This window comes from Panulirus ornatus, chromosome 53 (assembly GCF_036320965.1).
Source record: "Panulirus ornatus isolate Po-2019 chromosome 53, ASM3632096v1, whole genome shotgun sequence".
Classification (NCBI taxonomy): Eukaryota; Metazoa; Arthropoda; class Malacostraca; order Decapoda; family Palinuridae; genus Panulirus; species Panulirus ornatus.
Window position 1 is genome coordinate 5831612 of NC_092276.1, and position 21201 is coordinate 5852812.

Consider the following 21201-nt stretch of genomic DNA (forward strand, 5'->3'; position numbering starts at 1 on the left):
ATAGTGCCATTGTACAAAGGCAAAGGGGATAAAAGTGAGTGCTCAAATTACAGAGGTATAAGTTTGTTGAGTATTCCTGGTAAATTATATGGGAGGGTATTGATTGAGAGGGTGAAGGCATGTACAGAGCATCAGATTGGGGAAGAGCAGTGTGGTTTCAGAAGTGGTAGAGGATGTGTGGATCAGGTTTTTGCTTTGAAGAATGTATGTGAGAAATACTTAGAAAAGCAAATGGATTTGTATGTAGCATTTATGGATCTGGAGAAGGCATATGATAGAGTTGATAGAGATGCTCTGCGGAAGGTATTAATAATATATGGTGTGGGAGGCAAGTTGTTAGAAGCAGAGAAAAGTTTTTATCGAGGATGTAAGGCATGTGTACGTGTAGGAAGAGAGGAAAGTGATTGGTTCTCAGTGAATGTAGGTTTGCGGCAGGGGTGTGTGATGTCTCCATGATTGTTTAATTTGTTTATGGATGGGGTTGTTAGGGAGGTAAATGCAAGAGTTTTGGAAAGAGGGGCAAGTATGAAGTCTGTTGTGGATGAGAGAGCTTGGGAAGTGAGTCAGTTGTTGTTCGCTGATGATACAGCGCTGGTGGCTGATTCATGTGAGAAACTGCAGAAGCTGGTGACTGAGTTTGGTAAAGTGTGCGAAAGAAGAAAGTTAAGAGTAAGTGTGAATAAGAGCAAGGTTATTAGGTACAGTAGGGTTGAGGGTCAAGTCAATTGGGAGATAAGTTTGAATGGAGAAAAACTGGAGGAAGTAAAGTGTTTTAGATATCTGGGAGTGGATCTGGCAGCGGATGGAACCATGGAAGCTGAAGTGAATCATAGGGTGGGGGAGGGGGCGAAAATACTGGGAGCCTTGAATAATGTGTGGAAGTTGAGAACATTATCTCGGAAAGCAAAAATGGGTATGTTTGAAGGAATAGTGGTTCCAACAATGTTGTATGGTTGCGAGGCGTGGGCTATGGATAGAGTCGTGTGCAGGAGGGTGGATGTGCTGGAAATGAGATGTTTGAGGACAATGTGTGGTGTGAGGTGGTTTGATCGAGTAAGTAACGTAAGGGTAAGAGAGATGTGTGGAAATAAAGAGCGTGGTTGAGAGAGCAGAAGAGGGTGTTTTGAAATGGTTTGGGCACATGGAGAGAATGAGTGAGGAAAGATTGACCAAGAGGATATATGTGTCGGAGGTGGAGGGAACGAGGAGAAGTGGGAGACCAAATTGGAGGTGGAAAGATGGAGTGAAAAAGATTTTGTGTGATCGGGGCCTGAACATGCAGGAGGGTGAAAGGAGGGCAAGGAATAGAGTGAATTGGATCGATGTGGTATACCGGGGTTGACGTGCTGTCAGTGGATTGAATCAGGGCATGTGAAGTGTCTGGGGTAAACCATGGAAAGCTGTGTAGGTATGTATATTTGCATGTGTGGACGTATGTATATACATGTGTATGGGGGTGGGTTGGGCCAATTCTTTCGTCTGTTTCCTTGCCCTACCTCGCAAATGCGGGAGACAGTGACAAAGAAAAAAAAAAATATATATATATATATATATATATATATATATATATATATATATATATATATATATATATATATATATATCCAAAACTCTTGCATTTATCTCCCTAACAACCCCATCCATAAACAAATTAAACAACCATGGAGACATCACACACCCCTGCCGCAAACCTACATTCACTGAGAACCAATCACTTTCCTCTCTTCCTACACGTACACATGCCTTACATCCTCGATAAAAACTTTTCACTGCTTCTAACAACTTTCCTCCCACACCATATATTCTTAATACCTTCCACAGAGCATCTCTATCAACTCTATCATATGCCTTCTCCAGATCCATAAATGCTACATACAAATCCATTTGCTTTTCTAAGCATTTCTCACATACATTCTTCAAAGCAAACACCTGATCCACACATCCTCTACCACTTCTGAAACCACACTGCTCTTCCCCAATCTGATGCTCTGTACATGCCTTCACCCTCTCAATCAATACCCTCCCATATAATTTACCAGGAATACTCAACAAACTTATACCTCTGTAATTTGAGCACTCACTCTTATCCCCTTTGCCTTTGTACAATGGCACTATGCACGCATTCCGCCAATCCTCAGGCACCTCACCATGAGTCATACATACATTAAATAACCTTACCAACCAGTCAACAATACAGTCACCCCCTTTTTTAATAAATTCCACTGCAATACCATCCAAACCTGCTGCCTTGCCGGCTTTCATCTTCCGCAAAGCTTTCACTACCTCTTCTCTGTTTACCAAATCATTTTCCCTAACCCTCTCACTTTGCACACCACCTCGACCAAAACACCCTATATCTGCCACTCTATCATCAAACACATTCAACAAACCTTCAAAATACTCACTCCATCTCCTTCTCACATCACCACTACTTGTTATCACCTCCCCACTTGCGCCCTTCACCGAAGTATGAAGTCTGTTGGGGATGAGAGAGCTTGGGAAGTGAGTCAGTTGTTGTTCGCTGATGATACAGCGCTGGTGGCTGATTCATGTGAGAAACTGCAGAAGCTGGTGACTGAGTTTGGAAAAGTGTGTGGAAGAAGAAAGTTAAGAGTAAATGTGAATAAGAGCAAGGTTATTAGGTACAGTAGGGTTGAGGGTCAAGTCAATTGGGAGGTGAGTTTGAATGGAGAAAAACTGGAGGAAGTGAAGTGTTTTAGATATCTGGGAGTGGATCTGGCAGCGGATGGAACCATGGAAGCGGAAGTGGATCATAGGGTGGGGGAGGGGGCGAAAATCCTGGGGGCCTTGAAGAATGTGTGGAAGTCGAGAACATTATCTCGGAAAGCAAAAATGGGTATGTTTGAAGGAATAGTGGTTCCAACAATGTTGTATGGTTGCGAGGCGTGGGCTATGGATAGAGTTGTGCGCAGGAGGATGGATGTGCTGGAAATGAGATGTTTGAGGACAATGTGTGGTGTGAGGTGGTTTGATCGAGTGAGTAACGTAAGGGTAAGAGAGATGTGTGGAAATAAAAAGAGCGTGGTTGAGAGAGCAGAAGAGGGTGTTTTGAAGTGGTTTGGGCACATGGAGAGGATGAGTGAGGAAAGATTGACCAAGAGGATATATGTGTCGGAGGTGGAGGGAACAAGGAGAAGAGGGAGACCAAATTGGAGGTGGAAAGATGGAGTGAAAAAGATTTTGTGTGATCGGGGCCTGAGCATGCAGGAGGGTGAAAGGAGGGCAAGGAATAGAGTGAATTGGAGCGATGTGGTATACCGGGGTTGACTTGCTGTCAGTGGATTGAAGCAGGGCATGTGAAGTGTCTGGGGTAAACCATGGAAAGCTGTGTAGGTATGTATATTTGCGTGTGTGGACGTATGTATATACATGTGTATGGGGGGGGGTTGGGCCATTTCTTTCGTCTGTTTCCTTGCGCTACCTCGCAAACGCGGGAGACAGCGACAAAGTATAATAAATAAATAAATAAATATATATATATATATATTATCCCTGGGGATAGGGGAGAAAGAATACTTCCCACGTATTCCCTGCGTGTCGTAGAAGGCGACTAAAAGGGAAGGGAGCGGGGGGCTGGAAATCCTCCCCTCTTTTTTTTTTTTTTTTTTTTTTTTTTTCCCCCCCCCCCCCCCCAAAAGAAGGAACAGAGAAGGGGGCCAGGTGAGGATATTCCCTCAAAGGCCCAGTCCTCTGTTCTTAACGCTACCTCGCTATCGCGGGAAATGGCGAATAGTATGAAAAAAAATATATATATATATATTCTTATGAGTCCACGGGGAAAATGAAACATGAAAAGTTCCCAAGTGCACTTTCGTGTAATAATCACATCATCAGGGGAGACACAAGAGAGAAATATAACAGTCAGTTGATACACATCAAAGAGACGAAGCTAGGACGCCATTTGGTAAACATGTGATTGTCCAAAACATACAACGAGCGTTCATAAACATATCATTTTACAAATCTTATCAACAATAAAGTTACCTAATTTGTCTTCTCTTCTTGTACTCATAGGAGTATCTTGATCACCCGCAAAATTGTGATCCTTTCCAATATATATGTATATACATTTGCTTTGTCGCTGTCTCCCACGTTAGCGAGGTAGCGCAAAAAAACAGACAAAAGAATGGCCCAACCCACCCACATACACATGTATATACATACACGTCCACACACACAAATATACATACCTATACATCTCAACGTATACATATATATACACACACAGACATATACATATATACACATGTACATAATTCATACTTTCTGCCTCTATTCATCCCCATCGCCACCCTGCCACACATGAAATAAAAAACCCCCTCCCACCTCATGCGTGCAAGGTAGCGCTAGGAAAAGACAACAAAGGCCACATTCATTCACACTCAGTCTCTAGCTATCATGTAAAAATGCACCAAAACCAAAGCTCCCTTTCCACATCCAGGCCCCACAGAACTGTCCATGGTTTACCCCAGACACTTCACATGCCTTGGTTCAATCCATTGACAGGGGAAAAAACGTATCATTTATATAAATGATACATAATTCACAATATGCTGATAATCACTGCTCTGATTATCACTATAGCAATCTGACAATTCTGTTTGATGCAAATTCCTTTGTTGTGTAATCAGTAGAATGATGTGAGTGACAAGTTATGCATTGCAAATCACAAAATGTTAATATCTAATGTAGAAAGAACTTATGTGCACTTGGAAATAATAATCATCTACTCCTTGAATCAAAATTGAAGAATTATTAAACCTCTTCACATAAACCATCAGTGGTCACAAATTCAAACCTGACCCTAGTTATCAAGTTTACAGTTAAAGAGTAAAACACAAAGCTCAATAAATTACAAACCTCTGGTGGTAAGAAGAACCTTTTCAGCATTATTTGGTAGTCCAAGCCAAGATGGAGTTTGGCGGTCACTGAGAGATTCGACCCAATGAAGAAACTGGTCTCTCCTGATACCATCAGGCATGGATATATTCTGACCTTCAATGCCTGCAAAAGAAACATCAGAAGTATTTATATTTATTATACTTTGTCGCTGTCTCCCCCCGTTAGCAAGGTAGCGAAAGGAAACAGATGAAAGAATGGCCCAACTCACCTACATACACATATAAATATTTACATATACGTCCACACCTGCACATATACATCTCAACGTGTGTGTATATATATATACACACACACAGACATATACATATATAAACATGTGCATAATTCATACTGTCTGCCTTTATTCATTCCCATTGCCACGCCGCCACACATGAAATGAATACCCCCTCCCCCGCAAGTGTGCGAGGTAGCGCTAGGAAAAGACAACAAAGGCCACATTTGTTCACACTCAGTCTCTAGCTGTCATGTATAATGCACCAAAACCATAGCTCCCTTTCCACATCCAGGCCCCACAAAACTTTCCATGGTTTGCCCCAAATGCTTCACATGCCCTGGTTCAATCCATTGACAGCACATTGACCCCGGTATACCACATCGTTCCAATTCACTCTATTCCTTGCACGCCTTTCACCCTTCTCCATGTTCAGGCCCCGATCACACAAAATCTTTCTCACTCCATCTTTCCACCTCCAATTTGGTCTCTCACTTCTCCTCATTCCCTCCACCTCTGACACATATATCCTCTTTGTCAATCTTTCCTCACTCATTCTCTCCATGTGACCAAACCATTCCAAATCACCCTCTTCTGCTCTCTCAACCACACTCTTTTATTACCACACATCTCTTTTACCCTTTCATCACTTACTTGATCTAACCATCTCACACCACATATTGTCCTCAAACATCTCATTTCCAGGACATACACCCTCCTCTGCATAGCTCTATCTATAGCCCACACCTCGCAACCATATAACGTTGTTGGAACCACTATTCCCTCAAGCATACCCATCTTTGCATTCCAAGATAACGTTCTTGACTTCCACACATTTTTCAACACTCCCAGGATTTTCGCCCCCTCCCCCACCCTATGATTCACTTCTGCTTCCACGGTTCCATCCACTGCCAAATCCACTCCCAGATACCTAAAACACTTCACTTCCTCCAGTTTTTCTCTATTCAAACTTACCTCCCAATTGACTTGTCCCTCAACCCTACTGTGCCTAATAACCTTGCTCTTATTCACATTCAGTCTCAGCTTTCTTCTTTCACACACTTTACCAAACTCAGTCACCAGCTTCTGCAGTTTCTCACCCGAATCAGCCACCAGCGCTGTATCATCAGCGAACAACTGACTCACTTCCCAAGCTCTTTCATCCACAACAGACTGCATACTTGCCTCTCTTTCCAAAATTCTTGCATTCACCTCCCTAACAACCCCATCCATATACAAATTAAACAACCATGGAGACATCACACACCCCTGCTGCAAACCTACATTCACTGAGAACCAATCACTTTCCTCTATTCCTACACGTACACATGCCTTACATCCTCAATAAAAACTTTTCACTGCTTCTAACAACTTGCCTCCCACACCATATAATCTTAATACCTTCCACAGAGCATCTCTATCAACTCTATCATATGCCTTCTCCAGATCCATAAATGCTACATACAAATCCATTTGCTTTTCTAAGTATTTCTCACATGCACTCTTCAAAGCAAACACCTGATCCACACATCTTCTACCACTTCTGAAACCACACTGCTCTTCCCCAATCTGATGCTCTGTACATGCCTTCACCTTCTCAATCAATACCCTCCCATATAATTTCCCAGGAATACTCAACAAACTTATACCTCTGTAATTTGAGCACTCACTTTTATCCCCTTTGCCTTTGTACAAAGGCACTATGCAAGCATTCTGCCAATCCTCAGGCACCTCACCATGAGTCATACACACATTAAATAACCTTACCAACCAGTAAACAATACAGTCACCCCCTTTTTTAATAAATTCCACTGCATTACCATCCAAACCCGCTGCCTTGCTGGCTTTTATCTTCCGCAAATCTTTCACTACCTCTTCTCTGTTTACCAAATCATTCTCCCTAACCCTCTCACTTTGCACACCAACTCGACCAAAACACCCTATTCCTGCCACTCTATCATATATATATATATATATATATATATATATATATATAACTATCCCTGGGGATATATATATATATATATTTATATATATATATATATATATATATATATATATATATATATATATATATATATATATATATATTTTTTTTTTTTTTTTTTTTTCATACTATTCGCCATTTCCCGCATTAGCGAGGTAGCGTTAAGAACAGAGGACTGGGCCTTTGAGGGAATATCCTCATATGGCCCCCTTCTCTGTTCCTTCTTTTGGAAAATTTAAAAAAAAAATGAGAGGGGAGGATTTCCAGCCCCCCGCTCCCTTCCCTTTTAGTCGCCTTCTACGACATGCAGGGAATACGTGGGAAGTATTCTTTCTCCCCTATATATATTTATCTATTCATTCACTTTGCCCCGTCGCCGTCCCCCGCGCCAGCGAGGCAGCGCAAGGAAACAGACGAAAGAATGGCCCAACCCACCCACACACACACGCATATACATACACGTCCACACACACCACATATACACACCTATACATCTCAACGCACACACACACACACACACACACAGACATATACATATATACCCATGCACACAATTCACACTGTCTGCCTCCATTCATTCCCACCGCCACCCCGCCACACATGGAACAACAACATCCCTCCCCCTCATGTGTGCGAGGCAGCGCTAGGAAAAGACAACAAAGGCCCCACTCGTTCACACTCAGTCTCCAGCTGTCATGCAACAATGCACCGAAACCACAGCTCCCCTTCCACATCCAGGCCCCACAGAACCTTCCACGGCCCACCCCAAACGCCTCACACGCCCTGGTTCAATCCACCGACACCACGTCGACCCCAGCACACCACATCGCTCCAACTCACTACTCCCCGCACGCCCCCCACCCTCCTGCATGCCCAGGCCCCGATAACTCAAAATCTCCCCCACTCCATCCCTCCCCCCCAATTCGGTCCCCCACCCCTCCTCGCTCCCTCCATCCTCGACACGTACATCCTCCTTGTTAATCCTCCTCACTCATCCTCACGAGTCCAAATTATTTCAACAAAGCCACTTCTGCTCTCTCAACCACTCTTTTTATTACCACACATATCTTTTACCCTTTCATTACTTAGTCAATCAAACCACATATATTTTATTTCATATATATTTGTCATTTCCCATATTAGTGAGGTAGTGTTAAGAACATGAGGATAGAGGACAAAGAGGATATATGCATCAGAAGCTAATATATATATATATATATATATATATATATATATATATATTTTTTTTGCTTTGTCGCTGTCTCTCGCGTTTGCGAGGTAGCTCAAGGAAACAGACGAAAGAAAATGGCCCAACCAACCCCCATACACATGTTTATACATACGTCCACACACGCAAATATACATACCTACACAGCTTTCCATGGTTTACCCCAGACGCTTCACATGCCCTGATTCAATCCACTGACAGCACGTCAACCCAGGTATACCACATCGATCCAATTCACTCTATTCCTTGCCCTCCTTTCACCCTCCGGCATGTTCAGGCCCCAATCACACAAAATCTTTTTCACTCCATCTTTCCACCTCCAATTTGGTCTCCCACTTCTCCTCGTTCCCTCCACCTCCGACACATATATCCTCTTGGTCAATCTTTCCTCACTCATTCTCTCCATGTGCCCAAACCATTTCAAAACACCCTCTTCTGCTCTCTCAAACACGCTCTTTTTATTTCCACACATCTCTCTTACCCTTACGTTACTTACTCGATCAAACCACCTCACACCACACATTGTCCTCAAACATCTCATTTCCAGCACATCCATCCTCCTGTGCACAACTCTATCCATATCCCACGCCTAGCAACCATACAACATTGTTAGAACCACTATTCCTTCAAACATACCCACTTTTGCTTTCCGAGATAATGTTCTCGACTTCCACACATTCTTCAAGGCTCCCAGGATTTTCGCCCCCTCCCCCACCCTATGATCCACTTCCGCTTCCATGGTTCCATTCGCTGCCAGATCCACTCCCAGATATCTAAAACACTTTACTTCCTCCAGTTTTTCTCCATTCAAACTTACCTCCCAATTGACTTGACCCTCAACCCTACTGTACCTAATAACCTTGCTCTTATTCACATTTACTCTTAACTTTCTTCTTTCACACACTTTACCAAACTCAGTCACCAGCTTCTGCAGTTTCTCACATGAATCAGCCACCAATGCTGTATCATCAGCGAACAACAACTGACTCACTTCCCAAGCTCTCTCATCCCCAACAGACTTCATACTTGCCCCTCTTTCCAAAACTCTTGCATTCACCTCCCTAACAACCCTATCCATAAACAAATTAAACAACCATGGAGACATCACACACCCCTGCTACAAACCTACATTCACTGAGAACCAATCACTTTCCTCTCTTCCTACATGTACACATGCCTTACATCCTCAATAAAAACTTTTCACTGCTTCTAACAACTTGCCTCCCACACCATATATTCTTAATACCTTCCACAGAGCATCTCTATCAACTCTATCATATGCCTTCTCCAGATCCATAAATGCTACATACAAATCCATTTGCTTTTCTAAGTATTTCTCACATACATTCTTCAAAGCAAACACCTGATCCACACATCCTCTACCACTTCTGAAACCACACTGCTCTTCCCCAATCTGATGCTCTGTACATGCCTTCACCCTCTCAATCAATACCCTCCCATATAATTTAATAGGAATACTCAACAAACTTATACCTCTGTAATTTGAGCACTCACTCTTATCCCCTTTGCCTTTGTACAATGGCACTATGCACGCATTCTGCCAATCCTCAGGCACCTCACCATGAGTCATACATACATTAAATAACCTTACCAACCAGTCAATAATACAGTCACCCCCTTTTTTAATAAATTCCACTACAATACCATCCAAACCTGCTGCCTTGCCGGCTTTCATCTTCTGCAAAGCTTTTACTACCTCTTCTCTGTTTACCAAATCATTTTCCCTAACCCTCTCACTTTGCACACCACCTCGACCAAAACACCCTATATCTGCCACTCTATCATCAAACACATTCAACAAACCTTCAAAATACTCACTCCATCTCCTTCTCACATCACCACTACTTGTTATCACCTCCTCATTTGCGCCCTTCACTGAAGTTCCCATTTGCTCCCTTGTCTTACACACTTTATTTACCTCCTTCCAGAACATCTTTTTATTCTCCCTAAAATTTAATGATACTCTCTCACCCCAACTCTCATTTGCCCTCTTTTTCACCTCTTGCACCTTTCTCTTGACCTCCTGTCTCTTTCTTTTATACATCTCCCACTCATTTGCATTTTTTCCCTGCAAAAATCGTCCAAATGCCTCTCTCTTCTCTTTCACTAATAATCTTACTTCTTCATCCCACCACTCACTACCCTTTCTAATCAACCCATCTCCCACTCTTCTCATGCCACAAGCATCTTTTGCGCAATCCATCACTGATTCCCTAAATACATCCCATTCCTCCCCCACTTCCCTTACTTCCATTGTTCTCACCTTTTTCCATTCTGTACTCAGTCTCTCCTGGTACTTCCTCACACAAGTCTCCTTCCCAAGCTCACTTACTCTCACCACCCTCTTCACCCCAACATTCTCTCTTCTTTTCTGAAAACCCATACAAATCTTCACCTTAGCCTCCACAAGATAATGATCAGACATCCCTCCAGTTGCACCTCTCAGCAAATTAACATCCAAAAGTCTCTCTTTCGCGCGCCTGTCAATTTACACGTAATCCAATAACGCTCTCTGGCCATCTCTCCTACTTACATACGTATACTTAAGTATATCTCACTTTTTAAACCAGGTATTCCCAATCACCAGTCCTTTTTCAGCACATAAATCTACAAGCTCTTCACCATTTCCATTTACAACACTGAACACCCCATGTATACCAATTATTCCCTCAACTGCCACATTACTCACCTTTGCATTCAAATCACCCATCACTATAACCCGGTCTCGTGCATCAAAACCACTAACACACTCATTCAGCTGCTCCCAAAACACTTGCTTCTCATGATCTTTCTTCTCATGCCCAGATGCATATGCACCAATAATCACCCATCTCTCTCCATCAACTTTCAGTTTTACCCATATTAATCGAGAATTTACTTTCTTACATTCTATCACATACTCCCACAACTCCTGTTTCAGGAGTACTGCTACTCCTTCCCTTGCTCTTGTCCTCTCACTAACCCCTGACTTTACTCCCAAGACATTCCCAAACCACTCTTCCCCTTTACCCTTGAGCTTTGTTTCACTCAGAGCCAAAACATCCAGGTTCCTTTCCTCAAACATACTACCTATCTCTCCTTTTTCACATCTTGGTTACATCCACACACATTTAGACACCCCAATCTGAGTCTACAAGAAGGATGAGCACTTCCCGCGTGACTCCTGCTGTTTCCCATTTTTTTTTTAGAAAGTTAAAATTAAAATCTTTTTCACAGCATCCTTCCACTTCCAAGTTGGTCTCCTGCTTCTCCTTCTTCCCTCCACCTCTGACACATACATCCTCTTTGTCAACCTTTCCTCACTCATTCTCTCCATATGTTCAAACCATATCAACACAAACCCTCTTCTGCTCTCTCAACCACAGTCTTTTTAGTACCACATCATATTCAACAATACAGTATTACTACACCTCTTTTACCTTTCATTACTTGCTCAGTCAAACTATCTCACACCACACATTTCCTAAAACATTTCATTTCTAATACATTTTACTTCCATAAAGTCAATTATAATCAAAACCTCATTTTCAACTTTTCTTAATGCAATCTGCAAAGCTTACCGTCAAGGCTGGTGACAAGCGGGAACTCGGGGTCAAAACTCTTTGGCGTAAATAGTTTGGAGAGGAATGAAGTAAGAAGTCTTTGGTCAAACTCATTATCAATCTTCCCACCATAGATGCACTGAGACATCAATGTAGCTAAAGCATCCCATGGTACTTTTTCAGGTGGAAGATTTGTCCGGCCCTAGAAAGAAGCACATTACAACCATAAAATCAAATCCCTGTAATTCAAATAATTCACAGGGGTCACATGTTTTGAACTGTTTCTACTATCAGACATCTTTAAAATCTTCTGCACGCCATCCACAGTTATATTTTCATTCAATTATTCCATTCATTCACTGCTCTTATACTATTAAAGTACTTCTTTTCATTCTTTTTAACAGACTCCTTAAATTTCATGTTACAGGCTCTAGTTGTTTTGTCCCTATATCTTTCAAAAAAAAATCTCAATGTCAGCATCATCAAAGACCTCTGGCCTTTCACTGCAACTGAGCTCCCTTAACTCTGATACCATCTTTGTTGCACTCCTCTGAACCTTCTCTATTTTTTGACAATTTGTGCTTCTTCAGGTGAGAAGAACAAACTTGAGAAGCATATTTCAGTTTTGACCTTAAGCAAGATGCGAACAGCTAATGAACTTGAAGGCAATTCTATTATCTGCCAATTGAAGGTTGGTCTTCTCAAATATTCTCCTAAAATGGGACTTTGGTGACATGTTAAACATGATCTCAACTACCAAGCTGTGTCACATACTGATCCCTACAGCTTACTTCCTATATTTGCTCCAAAAAATTTGTGGGAGAAATACTCAAGAGTAACAGACAGATTTGTATGTGGCATTTATGGATCTGGAGAAAGCATATGATAAGACTGATAGAGATTCCCTATGAAAGGTCTTCAGAACATTCAGTGTGGGAGGAAAGTTGCTAGAAGTAGAGAGTTTTCATTAAGTGTGTACAGCATGTGTACACGTGAGAAGAGAGGAGAGTGAATGATTCCAAGGGAAAGTTGGTTTGAGGTAGGGGTGTGTGAGGTCACGAAGGACGCTTAATTTGTTTATGGATGGTGAGGGAAGTAAATGAGAGAATCTTGGCGAGAAGAGTGAGTATGCAGTCTGTAGGAGATGAAAGGGCCCGGGACTTGAGTCAGTTGTTGTTTGCTGATGATATAGCACCGATGGCAGATTCAGGTGAGAAACTGCAGAAGTTGGTGAATGAATTTGGAAGTGTATGTGAAACATGGAGGTCAAGAGTAAAGGAAAGACTGTTGGGTTTAGCAGGGTTGGGGGACATGTTAGTTAGGGGTGTAAGTTTGAATGGAGAAAAGCTGGAGGAAGCATAGTCTTTACAATACCTGGGAGTGGACATAGCAGCATATGGAATCATAAGTTAGTCATAGGGTGAGTGAGGAGGCAAAGAGGAGGGAATATGAATGGGAGTGAAAAAATTTTGAGCAACAGGGGTCTGAACATGCAGGAGGATGAGAGGCATGCATGGGACAGAACGAAAAGGCACGATGTGGTATACAGGGGTCAAAGTGCTGGTAATGGACTGAACCAGGGCATGTGAAGAGTCCAGGGTAAAACATAAATATGTCTGTTGGGCCTTGTTGTGGATAAGGAGCTGTGGTTTTGGTGCATTACACATAACACCTGGAGAATGGATGAGAGAGGATACAACCTTATTCATCTGTTCTTGACACTACCTCGCTGAGTAAGGGAGAAGAAATTCTATCTCCGTATTGCCTGCATATCACAGAAAGGCAGCTAAAGGGGACAGGAAACCATCCCCCTTTGTGTATTTCAATTTCTAAAAGATAAAACATAAGGAGGAGCCAAACAGGGAGTGCTCAACTTTCTTGAAGGATCAGGGTGCAGTGTCTAAATGTGTGAGAATGAAATCAAGGTAAGAAAGGCGATATAGGTAGCACAATTGAAGAAAGAAAACTGGATGTTCTGGCTATGAGTGAAACAACGCTCAAAGGGAAAGGGGAAGAATGGCTAGGAATGTCTTAGGAGTAAAGTTAAGGGTTGGTGAGAGGACAAGAGCTAAAGGAGGAGGAGCACTACTGCTAAAGCAAGAGTTGTGGGAGTAAGTGAAGGAGGTTAGGGAAGTAAATTCTAGACTAGTGTGTGTAGAAGTGGATGGCAAAAGATGGGTGATTATTAGTGTTTATGCACCTGGCCATGAGGAGAAAGATCATGAGAGGAATGTGTCTTGGGAGTACCTAAATGAGGGTGTCAGCAGTTTTGATGCAAGAGACCAGGTATTACAGATGGGTGATTTGAATGTAATAGTGAGTACTGTGGCATTTAAAGGTATAACTGAAGACATGGGGTATTGAATATTATGAATGGAAATGGTGAATAGCTTGTGGAGTTGTGTGCTGAAAGGGGATGGTGATTGGGAATACCCAATCTGAAAAGAGAAACATAAAAATATATATTTGAAAAGAGAAACATACAAAAGTATATGTTTGTGAGTAAGAGAAAGTCAAAAGGCATTAGCAGATTACATATTAATTGATAGGTGTGTAAGAGTGACTTCTGGATGTAAATGTGCAGAAAGGGGCAGCTGCTTGAATGTCTGCTCACTATCTTGTGGTTGCGTGGGTGAGAATTCGCAAAAGTTTTTGGAAATGAGGAAACAACGTCAGTGAGAATAGGCTGGTGAGAGTAACTGAACTTGGAAAAGAGAAACTTGTGTGAAGAAACAAGGGAGAATGAGTGCAGAAAGGCAAAAGGTGAGAGTAAGTGAAGTATGGGGAGTGGCCATATCCACTTGCATCCATTCTCTAGTCATGTGTAATAAACCAAAACCACATCTGCTTCAAAGACCTTTCCATGGTTTACCTTGGATGCTTCACATCCCTTGATTCAGCCGACTGACAGCACATCAAACCTAGTATACAACATTGTCGAAATTCACTCTATCTCATGCACATCTTTCACCTTCAAGCATATTCAGGTTTAATTGCTCAAAATCTTTTTCACTTCATCCTTCCATCTCCAATACGTTCTCTCCATTCTTCTTCATCCTTCCACAACTGACACATATATCCTCTTTGTTAACCTTTCCTCACTCATGAGAAAGGTGGGAGGAGGACAGATTAGAAAGGGTAGCCAGTGGTGGGAAGAAGAAGTTAGGTTATCAGTGAAAGAGAAAAGAGAGTCATTTAGACGATACTTGCAAGGAAGTAGTGCAAATGAGTGGGAGATGTATGAAAGTGGCAGGAGGTCAAGAGAAAGGTGCAAGGATTGAAAAAGAGCAAATGAAGGTTGGGGTGGGAATGTATCACTAAATCTTAGGGAGAATACAAAGATGTTTTGAGAGGAGGTAAATAACATGCATAAGACAAGAGAACAAATGGGAACAGTGGTGATGGGGGCAAGTGGGGATATAATAACAAGTAGTGATGAAGTGAGAAGGAGATGGAGAGAGTATTTTGAAGGTTTGTTGAATGTGTTTGATGATATACAGTGGCAGATACATGGTGTTTTGGTTAGGGTGGTGTGCAAAGTGAGAGGGTCAGGGAGAATGGTTTGGTTAAGAGATAGTGAAAGTTTTGCAGAAGATGAAATCCAGTAAGGTGGTGGATTTGGATGGCACTGCAGTGGAATTTATTGAAAAAGGTGGTGAATGTGGTGTTGGTTGGTAAGGATATTCAATGTATGTATGGACCACGGTAAAGTGCTTGACGATTGGTGGAATGCATGCATAGTGCCGCTGTGCAAAGGCAAAGGGGATACAGGTGGGTCTTAAACTACAAAGGCTTACGCTTGTTGAGTATTCCTGGGAAATTATATGGGAGGGTATTGATTGGGAGGGGGAAGGCATGTACGGAGCATCAGATTGGGGAAAAGCAGTGTGGTTTCAGAAGTGGTAGAGGATGGGTGGATCAGGTGTTTGCAAGAAATACTTAGAAAACAGAAGGATTTACATGTAGCATTTATGGATCTGGAGAGGGCATAAGATAGTTGATAGAGATACTTTGTGGAAAGGTCTTAAGAGTATATGGTGTGGGAGGTAAGTTGCTAGAAGCAGTGAAAAGTCTTTACCAAGGATGTATGGCATGTGTACGAGTAGGAAAAGAGGAGAGTGACTGGTTTCCAGTGAATGTCGCTTTGCAGCAGGGGTGTGTGATGTCCCCATGCTTGTTTAATTTGTTTATGGAGGGGGAGGTTAGGGAGGTAAATGCAAGAGTTTTGGAGAGAAGAGTAAGTATGCAGTCTGTAGGGGATGAAAGGGCCTGGGAAGTCAGTCAGTTGTTGTTTGCTGATGATACAGCTCTATTGGCTGATTTGTTTGAGAGACTGCAGAAGTTGGTGACTGAGTTTGGAAAAGTGTGTGAAAGGAGAAAGTTGAGAGTAAATGTGAATACAAGCTAGGTTATCAGGTTCAGTTGGGTTGAGGGACAAGTTAACTGGGATAAAGTTTGGACGAAGAAAAATTGGAGGAAGTGGCATTTTTGATATTTGGGAGTGGACTTAGCAGTTGATGGAACTATGGAAGTGGAAGTCAGTTACAGGGTGGGGGAAGGGGTGAAGGATCTGGGAGCAATGAAGAATGTGTGGAAGGAGAGAATGTTATCTGAGAGAGCAAAATTGGGTATGTTTGAAGGAACAGCAGTTCCAACAGTATTATATGGTTTTGAGGCATGGGCTACAGATAGGGTTGTACGGAGGAGGGTGGATGTGTTGGAAATGAAATGTTTGTGGACAATATGTGGTGAGAGGTGGTTTGATCGAGTAAGTAATGAAAGGGTAAAAGAGATGTGTGGAAATGAAAAGTGTGGCTGAGAGAGAAGAAAAGGGTGTGTTGAAATGGTTTGGACATATGGAGAGAATGAGTTAGGAAAGACTGACAAAGAAGATATATGTGTCAGAGGAAGAGGGAACAAGGAGAAGTGGGAGACCAAACTGGAGGAGGAAGGATGGAGTTAAAAAGATTTTGAGCGATTGGGGCCTGAACATACAGGAGGGTGAGAGGCATGCAAGGAATAGAGTGAATTGGAACAATGTGGTATACAGTGGGCAATGTATTGTCAATGGATTGAACCAGGGTATGTGAAGCATCTGGGATAAATCACAGGAAGGTCTGTAGGGCCTGGATGTGGATAGGGAGCTGTGGTTTTGGTGCATTACACATGACAGCTAGAGACTGTGTGAAAAATGTGGCCTTTTTTGTGTTTTCTTAGTGCTACCTCACTGAAGAAGGGGGTTGCAATGCTGTTTATTGTGGGGTGGGGTAGCACTAGGAATGGATGAAGGCAAGCAAGTATAAATATGTACATGCATATATATGAGTAATTCATGTCATATAACATATATCTGGAATTATATACTGTACAACTACTTGCTTAAATATCCACTTACCATTGCTGTTGCCTCAATCCAAGTGTCTAGTGTATCACATGCTACTCTCAAATCTGACTCATTGAATTCATAATATTTGGCCCAACCCAGTGGAGCATACCGTAGACGTTCCTGCGTGATGGCATGGAACCAGGCTAAGAGGAAATACAGACGTGCACGTTCACTAGGAGCACGCATCATACGAGAAGCTGGTACCTGACAAAAGGAAACCTCTTTATATCAGTTACAGGGGACGGCATTTATAAATATAATAAAAAACAGATTAGTGCTTCTGCAATGAATCCTGTTAGTTACTTATAAAATATATCCTCCTTATCTTGTCTTTACATGAATAGTTTAGGTTTTCATAAATCACTTACTGTACTGAAAGTTCGCAACAAGTTAGCACGTATACCAGGTGGTGGTTCAAAGACAAACACACGACCAGCTCTTAAGAGGTTAACAGGCAATCGAGGTGTAATTTCCATGGTAAGGAAGAGTCGAAACTGAGGGTGAGGGTGTAGTGAATGAAGTTTCTTTTCCAACTGCACAAGCCAACCTGGAGCCAGATGCACATTCTTCAACATCACCCACCTATTGGGGGAAAAATCTATTAATGGCAGAAACTTACAAAAGCAAATATATTAAATACAAAAACAGACTTATTATAAAATTATACAAAACAAGAGGTTTCAAAATAAAAAAAAATCAACTGACTTCAAAAGAAAAGCCAACTAACCTCCCATTCTTAACAGCAGAATTGATTGCTTTGTCTGCCTGGCTAAAACCTTCTGCTGAGCCAATAGCAATGGCTGTAATGGGTTTGTTCAATTCAGCGGCCAAGTCATCAATTCTAGCAGATGCATCAAAGCCTGGAACAGCACACATGAGCACTGGAGTGCTGGCTTTTACCTCGCCCTCTACAATCTCTGCCATATCCACTTCACGTTCACCAATTCCTAAAAAGCCATCGCCTAACACCTGCAAATAAATAAAAAAGGATTAAAAAGGATCAGTGGTTTTCCAAACACAAATCTTCACCATGCCAATATACTTAAAGTTTTCTTTAATTTTGGGAACAAGCAGTGCCCACCCTGAAGAAGGGTAGCAGTTCTTAATACTTTCAACTACTTTCTACCTTGACTTCTATAACTTGAGGCTTTTGAATATCTCCTCTCCCCTTCCTTTCTTAAACTTCTTGCTTCTCAATATGCTCAGAGATCATCAGTATGGGTTTTGCAAGGTAATGTTTACCCAATTGGGAATACCATACCTAAAAAGAGGGATATACACAAGTATATGTGTGTAAGTAGGAAAGATGTCCAGAGGACATCATTGAATTACATATCAATTGACAAGCATGTGAAAGAGAGACCTTTAGAGGTGAATGTCCTGAGAGCTAGAGGAAAAAGATTTTTTTTTTTTTCTTTTTTTGAGAGAGGGAGGAAGGTGGAGGAAATACTATCACTGAGAGGAGAGTGGTAAAAGTAAGTGAGCTTAGAAAAGACACTTGTGTGAAGAAATAAAAAGAAACATTGAGTGTAGAATGGCAAAAGGTTAGAGTAAATGAAACAAGGAGACTGGGATAGGAATGTGAGGCATTCATGAAAGCAGTGCTGGCATGTGTGATAGATGCATGTTGCATGTGAAAGGTGGTGAGATTAGAAAATGCAGTGAATGATGGGATGAAGAAGAAAAGTTATTAGTGAAAGAAAAAGGGGATGTATTTGGGCTGTACTTAGAGGGAAGGAGTACAAATGATCAGGGAAAACATAAGAGAAAGTGGCAGGAGGTGAAAAGGAAGGTGCAGGAGTTGTAAATGAGGGAGAATCAGATGATGTTTTGGAAAGAGGTTAACAATGTGTGCAAAACAAATATGAACATCAGTGATGGGCATTAGGGGAAGTGGTAATAGGTAGTGATGAAGTATGGAGGACATGGAAAGTATGTCAAAGGAATGTTGTGGATGATGTAATAGATGAAAGGTGTTTGGGTCAGAGTATTATACAAAGTGAGAGAGTCATGGAGAATGATAAAGGTGAAGAGGTGAAATGTGGCAAGGAAGCTAGAGTGGATGGTATTATAGTTGAATTTCTTAAGAAAGGGAGTGACTGTGTTGTTGATTGATTAGTTAGGATTTTTAAAGTATGTATGGATCATGGTGAGGTGCCTGAAGATTGACAAAATGTATATGTAGTGTCACTGCATTAAAGCAAAAGGGGTAAAGGCGAGTGTTCAAGCTACAAAGGTTTAAGCCTGTTGAGTATACTACGTAAGTTGTATGGGAGAGTAGCAATTGAGAGGGTGAAGGCATGTTCAGAGGATCAGATTGGGAAGGAAAAGTTTGGTGTTAGAAATAGTTCAGGATGTGTGGAGCAGGTGTTTGCTTTAAAGGATATGTGTGAGAAAAACTTAAACAGAAGGATTTGTATGTGGCATTTACGAAACTGGAGAAAGCATAAGATAGGGTTGAAGAGATGCCTTGAGGAAGGTCTTAAGAATATACAGTGTGGGAGGAAAGCTGCCTGAAGCAGAGAAGTTTTTATAAAGGATGTAAAGCATGTGTTTGAGTAAGAAGAGATGAGAGTGAAAGGGTCAAAGTGACGGCTGATCGGCAGCAGGGGTGTGTGATGTCTCATTGGCTATCTAATTTGTTTATGGATTGGGTGGTGAAGGAGTTAACTGTGAGTGTACTGGAGAGAAAGGGGGGAGAGTATGCAATCTGTAGGTAGAGGGAGGGAGTTTTACACTAGTGGAGCCCCATCTCTTAAAAATGTTATCTGCATTAGCCATGTTCTCAGTCATTCTGTTACATTCATCCACTATTTCTATATAAGTATTTTTTACATCCTTTTAACAAGTATCTTACTTAATTAATGTTATGCCCTCTAGCTGCTGTACCTAAATCTCTTGAAGAACTGTTCACTGTCCACATCATTGATCTCTTTTAAAAACTTAAGCATTGCAATTATGTCACCCTTAATCTTCTCTCTTCCAAGGTGAGTAAATCTAAAGCCTCCAGCCTTTCCCTGTATATCAGCTCAGTGTCATCATCACTCAATAACAGTCATATTCTCAGTTGTTTTATTATCCTTTTAAGGCATTCTTTCAATTCATTTGAGAAATAGTTCTTACTTTATCATTTCTCTATTTCAAATTTGTATCTTCATTTCCTATTTTGATGCTCTACTACGATAAAGTACAGAGGGATTTTAGGGATGGGCATGATAAAATAATCAAAAAAATTAATTATTATGTTGATCATTCTTTGATGCTCGGTAGAGTTTACAAGCTTTTCAACATTTTAACTAAAGTACCAGTGTAAAGTGTCAGGTCATTTTAAAACATTTATCCTTTATCTAAGTTTCAAAAGTGTTAAGAGAAGCTACATCCACAGCAAGAACAATACTTGACATGAAAAACAAAATAAAAGGCAGTGCTCTGGTTCCTACATTTCTAAGTAATATGAAAGTGACTCGCCAATGAGGTGATATAATGGAAAAAACAGACTTAAGTGTCTGAGCTGAAGACCAGATTCAGTGTAAGGTGCTGATGAACACAAACTTCATTCTGTTAAGTGCTGAAAATATCATTACTTTTGGTTTTGTTCAATGTGTTTAGCAGTGTAAATGATACAAAAACATAATTGATTTTATATCAAATAAGTGCTTAGATTTTTTTTCTACATTCATACATTTGTTTTCATTGACTTGGGGCCAAAATAATTTTCTCTAGCAATTTACCTCTAATTAGATATCAGAACTGTATAGGAAAATGGCTTTCATTTACCACTTTAGGAACACATCTATTTTGTTATGCAGGGGATGAGAGTATTCTAATAACTTAGCTTCAGGGTTACAGACAGCATACTTTAAATCACTGAAGACAGGCTAAGTAGTTTGGACAAGTGATAAT

General features: G+C 41.3%; 1 protein-coding gene across 7 annotated transcripts in view; it reads right to left on the minus strand.

Annotated features, from left to right (window-relative positions):
* Dhc64C (dynein heavy chain, cytoplasmic) overlaps positions 1-21201 on the minus strand; it is a 335090-nt gene that overhangs the window by 22083 nt on the left and 291806 nt on the right. For all 7 annotated transcript variants that reach the window (XM_071692492.1, XM_071692491.1, XM_071692489.1 and 4 more), the window contains 5 exons: positions 18026-18267; positions 17667-17880; positions 17308-17502; positions 11931-12114; positions 4882-5025 (listed from right to left, as the gene is read on the minus strand). In XM_071692492.1, the coding sequence (XP_071548593.1) occupies positions 4882-5025; positions 11931-12114; positions 17308-17502; positions 17667-17880; positions 18026-18267 (979 nt within the window). The remainder of the gene's footprint in view (positions 1-4881; positions 5026-11930; positions 12115-17307; positions 17503-17666; positions 17881-18025; positions 18268-21201) is intronic.